The 8,404-nt window shown below is 46.3% G+C and overlaps 1 protein-coding gene across 2 annotated transcripts in view; it reads right to left on the bottom strand.

Annotated features, from left to right (window-relative positions):
• Window positions 1-8,404, bottom strand: part of LOC110525309 (uncharacterized) — a 67,558-nt gene that overhangs the window by 41,610 nt on the left and 17,544 nt on the right. For both annotated transcript variants that reach the window (XM_021605320.3, XM_090237038.1), the window contains exon 7: window positions 6,007-7,803. In XM_021605320.3, coding sequence (XP_021460995.3) covers window positions 6,007-7,803 — 1,797 coding nt within the window. The remainder of the gene's footprint in view (window positions 1-6,006; window positions 7,804-8,404) is intronic.

Here is an 8,404-nt window from a genome sequence, read left to right as displayed (position 1 = left end):
GGGTTGAAATGTTGTGGAAACAACGTTGATTCAACCAGTTTTTGCCCAGTGGGTTGTCTCAACTTTCACAGTTCTCCATCCAGGCTGTATTTAGTGAGTGGAAATCCAAATAAAAACAATTCCACGTTTGCCATTCCTCTTTCAGCTGAACTCTATTCAGCTCCATGGTTTACAAAAACATTGGACCTGAAATCATGTAAGATCCCCTAGGCCTAGGTGATCAGTGGGGGGAAGGAGTCCGCTTCTACTCCTGTTAACCTCCTGTTGACCTTTATTATCTGTCTAGTCACAAATAGGAGGGGATGGTAAAATTGAGTGGCAAGATCCGGCACTAATTAGAGCTCAGCAGCTAATGCCTGTTATGTGCTTATGACTTAATGATTTGATATGGTCACAGCATCGTCACAACAAAGATAGCATGAGAGGACTAGTCACTTTAAAAGCCAGCCTACAAATAATACAAATATTATAAATCAAATCTTCTTGTACACACTTGGAAACTTTGTCTGCCAACTGAATACTATCCAAACCATAATCCACAGATTTATATCCCCAATTAATTTTCTAAGAAAATATGACCACAAGCCATCTAAGTGAGTCAGAAATGTAACATTTAGGCTTAACATTGAGTATTCCAAATTAAATAGTGACACTTCCAAACATCTTTGTGGAACAACGTTTGCTTGTCTGGGGTTACCACTTTTGCATTACAGGTCTTATTAAATATCTGTATTGATGGTGGCCACTTCCAACTTGGATTCATAAATAATACATGTCTTGCAATACTACAGATGTAGGATCTTAATTTGATCACCCTGTTGCAGGAGAAATTTCCTGCAATGCAGGAAATGTAAAACTTGTAGTGTATGAGGTTTAAAAAGGCTTCTGAAATTTCCCCTTCGAAATTTCAGACTTGATTTACCCTTACCAAAACTGTATCAACCCCCACGACAATGTCCATTAATTATAATCCACATAAGAATTTACATTTCCTGTTGCTGCAGGATTATTTTCCTGCTGTAGCAAACTGGTTCAAATGAAGATCCTGCATCTGTACACATTCACAAACAATCAAATACCGCACATACAGTATAGCGGTCCAATGACCTTGTGTGACCCTAGGCTTCATCAGTAGTTTTTTTTTCTCCATCAGCTGTGTTAATTTCTTCTTCTTTTTTTATGGTAACTCAGCAGCATCCTTCACTCTCTCTAAAGTACAAAGCTATCCCCATCGTCCTACACGCTTTACGCCTTGCTTTGGAAAGCACACTAAGTGACATGCTTCACCAGTTAAGAGGATGGCATCTGGTATACCTCACAATACTTGGCAGTGATGTTTCAATCAGGCTGTTATGGGGAGCATTAAAGAATGCGTATGCTCGGTGTAACACGGCCCTTAAGCCCATGTCCTGCGGGCTGAAAGGTTCCCCTCAGACCCCAAGTCAACTAAGGCCCTGAGTAAAGACAGACATCCTGTTCCTGCCCTGCTTTGCAAACAAGAACGGCTGTTCGGAGTCAAACCCTGAGCAGATCCATTGGATGTCAGAGTGTCTCCCTGGAGAGGAACGCGTGCCACATCTGATGATCGGCCCACACAACCGTACAGCCTTTGGAAAATAAGTCCTCACACGTCCCCTTGAGATGCACACTCGTTTTTCCCTTCCCCTTATTAATAACAAACGTTGTGAGTCAGCCAGTGCTTCACGCCCTGATCTGACGGCACTAAAATGTATTATAAACAAGGTGGTAAATGGCTTGGCAGAACACAGAGCAGTGTGGTCGTCTCTCTGTCATGGTAATCAGCTCACCATTCTTTGGCTTGATCTGTTTACCATTTTCTACTTGCAATCCAACCAGCGCCAGGGTAGGGGATAATGGTTATTCATTCACCATTCACAACACACTCCTCCATCTATTTCTCTCTCCCATCTGAAAAGAAAAGTTTCCCACAAGCTGTGGCTCAGATAGATTAATGGCTGGAAGAGAGAACACCTGCAGGAGCCGAGGCTGCAGAGGCTGACACTTGTTTAAGGCCAGTGGAGCCTGGGAACACAGGATAGCAATAACCCACCTGTTACACACACACACACACCCTCTTTAATCACTGCATCTTACCTCACCAAACACTGCCAACCTCCCTACCCTTTCCACTCCCCCCCACCACCACTACCACTACCCCACCCCCGCCACTACCCCACAATTACTACTACCCCCACCACCACCCCCACCACTAGCACTACCCCTACCCCCACTACCACTACTACCACTACCCTTACCCCCACCACTACCCCACCACCATTACTACCACTACCCCCACCACTACCCCCACCACTACCCCCACCACCAACACTACCCCCACCACTACCCCCACCACTAACACTACCCCCACCATTACCACTACTACTACCCACACCACTACCACTACCCATACCACTACCACTACCCCCACCACTACCACCAACCCCACCTCTACCACTACCCCCAACATTATCACTACCACTACCCACACCACTACCACTACCCACACCACTACCACTACCCACACCACCACCACTACCCCACCCCACCCCACCACCACTACCCCCACCACTACCACTGCCCCCACCCCCACCCACACCACTACCACTAGCCCTACACCAACCACTACCCCCAATCCCACCTCTACCACGACCCCCACCATTACCACTACCGCCACCGCCACCCCCACCACTACCACTACACCCACCACTACTACTACCCCCACCACCACTACCACTAACTTACCCTCACCCCCACCACCATGCCTCCCCGCCTCCCTCTTGGCCCTCCCTGCCTCAGTTGCTCCGTGGCGGGTGCCCAAGCTCCTGGTGACATATTACACATCTGTTAAAATAAAACCAGCAGCCCACATAAACCCAGGCCAGCAGTGGCTCTGGAGGGAGAGCAGTGCTCCATGCTGAGGACAGGCACAAACACTCTGCTGTGTGCGAATCATGACCTCAGCCACAAAACTCACCAGCTGCACAACACCACTGCTCCAGAGTCCAGACCTATCTCCTGACTCGAATTCAGTGGGCAGGTAGGTCATGTGGTTGCTTTGGAGGAATCATTTTGTACTGGAGGGCACATAACTGAAGATCAAATTATAAGTGGACAAATATCATTTTTCTGTGCTCACTGGAGTCACTGTAGCCTATAAAAGGGCTTGATAAGTGACAATAATCACTCACATCTCCCTGATAAGAATTAACAAAATGATCCCATAAGGGCACAGTGATATTTTAACGTGCAATAAAATATCACTGTGCCCTTATGGGATAATTTTGTTCATTCTGATCAGGGAGATGTGAGTGATTATTGTCACTTATCAAGCCCTTTTATAGGCTACAATGACTCCAGTGAGCACAGAAAACTGAGGCCAATTCCCATAAGCAAGTGGTGTCTGCTGTGGTGGCACAAAACAGGCAAGCCACCATGCCACCAGCTACTCAGATGTCCTCACAGAGAGGGGAGATTTTTTCTTAGTGGTGACATCACCCTAGAGGTGGTGTCCAGGCTTCAGTGTGCTGACAGGCATCTGTGCTTACTCAGGTAGGCTGCCAAGCCTCCTCCTTTACTGTCAGGCTGGCAGAAGGAGCTACGTGCGTGTGCGCACACACACACGCACAGGCTGTGCCCTGGGTCTGTTGTGTGGCTCCTCTGAGCACAGTGTTGGCTTTCTCCCCAGCAGGCTGCACCAGCAGGCCTGCACTCTAAGAGGGAGTCCAGATCATCTGTACCCAGGCTCAATGGCAGCCAAACCAAGCACGTCCTGTAGCACCGTGCCAGATCACCACACTCCTTTACAACTAGTTTAGCACCACAGCGGGTCAGTAACACTGGAGTATCCCCCTGTTTTCTCCTTCTCATCTTTCTCATCCTCAAAGCCAGCCTACTCCTCATTTTGGCATAAATGCTGAGGGACAAGTAGCAAATATCCCCATTTACTGTAATCTGAAGTGGGTGAGGTAATGTTACTGACACATGTAAAAGGCCACTTCAGCAGAAACTGCATGCCAATTTGCTTACAACACATTAAGGATTTTATTGCCTTACACTGATTGAAATTAAAGAGGAAACGTGGCATATTGACACTTGGTAAAATATTACAATCATGCTATTAATCTATAATCCAGCATTACTCAAAAAGCATGAGTAATCACACCTGAAACACACTGGCACTGATCAATAACCTGCTGAATAAATCGTCAGGTACCTGTACAGTAATCCCTCCCACTGGCCGATTGATTGTGAGGTGAGGCCCCACACTCCCTCGTCCTACACTGTTGCGGCTGCCTCAGTGAAGAAGAATACCAGCGATAGCAAAACGCGACGTGGGGAGAGTTATTCTTAACATTGGTCATTTACATAACTCAGGTCCTGGAGGCCTCACTGCTATGCTGACCACAAAACCTGTTAATCAAATAAACAGCTGCTTTCTGAGAGAGTGTGAAGTTCTCCATTTCTCATTCTGTGTTAATTTCCCTCTAAACCCACAGTCTGTCTGGACATCTGTTCAGCTGGACTGACTGACTGAACTGAGGTGGTCCAGGCACTAAGAACCAAGTAGTCTCTTAACGGATGTGGGGAGAGAGGATCCACTGAGGAATTCACTAGCTAGCAGGGGAGAGGAAAACATTTACAAAAAAAGGGTTTTGCAAGGGGTCCCTTGACAGGTCTACAGGGGTGGAAATATATTTAATATATTTAATGATAAGAAATAATGTTTTTTTGTTTTTGTTGCTCTGTAAGTGTCAGAAGATGTACAATTGTGACAATATGCTAATGTTGCAACGTCGGTATTCTTCAGCATTGTTTAGACAAGTTAATTTGCTAGAGAAATGTATGCGTTCAGTGCAGTAGTGGTTCCACACTATAACTGGCTATCCAAATGACAAGACAAGTCATCATTTTCCTTTTCAAGTATCCAGCTCACATAGAGATGCATGTTTCCCATCAAATAGAATTAACTTTACCCATGCTAAATCAGAATACGGTTAGACTATGCTTAGTTTTTGCACATAGGTTTACACAAAGACGATCTTTGTTACACGATCAAGAGAGTATAAAATATTAGCGCTCCATGCTCCTCCAAACTACAGCATCTCCAAAAGAAATCAGCTACACAATTTGCAAAGCCAAAAACTACAAACATGTTCCATAATGGTATTGAAATGAACAACAGTCACACCAAAAAGAAAGAGAGAGAAAGAGAGAGAGAGTGAGAGAGAAAAAAGAGAGAGAGAAAGAAAGAGAAAGAGAGAGAGAGGGAGAGAGAGCAGCACATGCATTCTCCTTGGCAGAGAGTCAACCCCCCCACCCCCCTTTCAGAACCCTGGACAGCACATGGTCTTACTGTCTCTTGCCAAAAAATCCTCTACTGTACATTCATGTTCATTGGCAGAGAGCAGCAGCACAGTAGGCAATAAGTGTTAACACATGCCTGCGTTACAGACTCTTTGTCATATTGGCCTATGCCTAAACATATTGAAAAGGAAAATAGCTGTTATTCACAGTTAAACCAAAACATGTACTGTGCTTATGTTTTAAAATGCAAGTTGACAGGAGGAGAGTGATCATGTTGAAGACCCACCCTAGTAACAGTAGCCTAACACATCTGACCTCCTACTAGAGCAGACATAAAGGATCCCGGGTAGGGACAGACCTGAAAGACTACTAAGCACATGTGCACCACATGACTGTGTAGTAGCCCTAATCCTATTATAGGGAGGTCCTGATCTTTCCAGGTGATGCACAGCAAACCTTAACCACTGCAATCAACTTAATTGCAGACATCCAGGTTATCACTGTCATGAAAATAAACATAATCTGGAGAGCTACTGGAAGTTTGACCTTTATATGTCATACTTTATATAGGTCACCAAACGTTGAATTGTTACAGATCAACGTTTACCTCTGTTTGCCTATATCATATGACCATAGCATTGGACGTAATGGAATACAGTGAACAAGAGGTATTCTTCTTACCTGACTTGTTCTGCTTATGCTCGTCAACATTGACAATGATGACATGGATTGGAAGTCCGTCTGGGCCCACGGTGGCTGGAGCCCTGGTGGGCTTGATCACGGTGGAGGTCATGGGGGCAGATGTGAAGTATTCTGTGTCGATGTCTGTGGGGGTGTCTGGGTCTTCAGTCAGGGTTTCACAGGGGAACTCAGGGATGTGAGTGGTGGACTCTTCAATGACCTGGACGCCTGAGGTCACATCCTCAGCTGACGTCTCAATGTTGATGAGAATGGCAACTGCTGTTGTGCTCACAGAGGAAGGCTGCTTGGATGTCACGGTTGCATGTAGTGTGGTGGATTCTGTTGGTGGGGCCTGTGTTTGACTTGCCTCTTCCCTGTACACGGTGGCTGGTGTCTCTACATCATGAGGAAGAGGTTTCTGGGTGGCCTCAGCTTCAGAAACACCCTCTGTCTCAGCCGGGTGAGCGACGGCTTGCACGGTTGAATCTTGGGATGAGTGTGTGGTCAGGGCATCAGTTTCTGAGCCATCTAAAGGCTTCAATGATGAATCCGTTGGTATTGCTGAGTGTGTGGTTCCTGGTTGTGTCGGGGTGGTGGTGGGCTCTGTGCAGGTGCCGGGATCTGTATCACACACAATTGGGAGAGTGGTGGGAGATGTGCTGGTTGAGGGGTCATCATGTACCTCTTGAGTTGGAGGAACTGGTGGAAGTCTCTCTACAATTCCTTCAGCGGATCCCTCAAGGACCTCTACTGCTGAGGGTTGGGCACTAGCCTCAACGTCAATATGATCAATTGGTTGAGAAGTAGCACCACTTACTGACACATCTGGAGTGGTAGAGGCAGTCATCATTGTGGAATCATCTGTGGTTTCAAGAGTGTAGGACAGTTCAGTTACATGTAGACTGGAATCATCTCTAGTGTCCTCGGTACTAATAGGTTCATCTGTAGTTTGCTCAGAGGTGATTGGTTCTTCTGTAGTCTCTTCAGTTGTTTCGGTTGTCGAAACTGATTGGGCGTCTTTCAGGTTTAAGGTCATCTCTGGAGTGATCCCTTCCAGGACTGTTTCCTCTGTGTTTCCATGAGCAAACATGGGTTCTGTGCTTGGAGAGGCCTCTAGAAGAATGTCAGGCTGAACCGTGCCGACTTCAATCATGGAGTGATCCTCTGGTTCTTCTGTGGCTTCAGCCAATCTCTGCCCAGATTCTGTGCTCTGTGGCTGGGCCACAATGGTGCCTAAAGACTCTTCAGGTTTGGCATCTTCCACCTGGATGGCTGCAGTGGTCGGAGGGGGAGCAGTGGAGGTAGTATCACCAGGAAGTGGAGCTGTTGGACTTCCTGTTGTAGTGGGTGGAGCTTGGAACGAGTCTCCACGGCCTGGGTACGACTCAACATGGCTTGAGATTCCCTCAAAGTCATTGACGTCGGAATCGGGGAAGGGCGTTGTAATGACATTGTCAATGGTCCGCTTGGTGATGGTGGCAATGGTAGTGTGTGGCTCTGTAGCAGCAGATGTGTGTAGTGGGGTCACCTCCTCAAGATCATCTTCATGTGTTACCGGGGTGGGGCGAGGCGGGACCATGCTGGTTGAGAACATAGACGGAGTCACTGCTGTCTCAGCTGATTCTCCTGTCTCTGTGACAAGTTCAGAACTCAGGGTCTGGGTAGTGCTGCCTCTGTCCAGAGAAGAGAGCTCTGTTGTGGAACCAATGGGGGACGTGGCCAGCATGGGGGGAGGCATGGTAGAACCCTCCACAGACACATCCACCCAGGTAGTCTGATTTCTCAGCTCCCTCCTAGCTGCGGACAGAAGAATAGAAATAGAATGTATTACTGTCAATGAAATGATCAATGAAAAAAGTGCTTGAAACAAAAAGAACCAATGACCGACACATAAAAATTTGGTCAGGCCCAAAAATAGTTTGTTACATAAGAACAGCGTGATTAATAGACAGTAAAATCATATCCCACTGTCTTATTTTTGGACCACTTAACTATTTAATCTGGGATCTTTCATTCTATTTTCAAACTACCCAGTTCCTGTCTGAGGCTCACTGGCTGGCACCATAATGGTACGTTTGTCTTGGCTGTACCTTGCCAACTCACTCAATCTGCCAGATTTCACACAGCACTACCCACTTACAATACAGCACACACGCTGGTGTATGGCACGACGCCAGTATAGACTTCACTATAAACCCTACAGTGAGTGTCCTCAGAAGACCCAGCATCTATCATGACATCATCTCCCACAGGCGCAATAGGTCTAATAATGCAAACTCTGGAATAAAAGGAGAGCAACAAAATAATGATTTATTAGCATTATTGGCTAATTGTTTATGAAACAATGCAAAGTAACCCCCTTACTAAACTTGGGACTCATCTTACAACGTTCTAAATA

Source organism: Oncorhynchus mykiss, chromosome 6 (assembly GCF_057628025.1).
Source record: "Oncorhynchus mykiss isolate SJ-2025 chromosome 6, ASM5762802v1, whole genome shotgun sequence".
In the NCBI taxonomy this organism is placed as follows: domain Eukaryota; kingdom Metazoa; phylum Chordata; class Actinopteri; order Salmoniformes; family Salmonidae; genus Oncorhynchus; species Oncorhynchus mykiss.
This window is presented reverse-complemented; position numbering and strand designations above follow the sequence as displayed.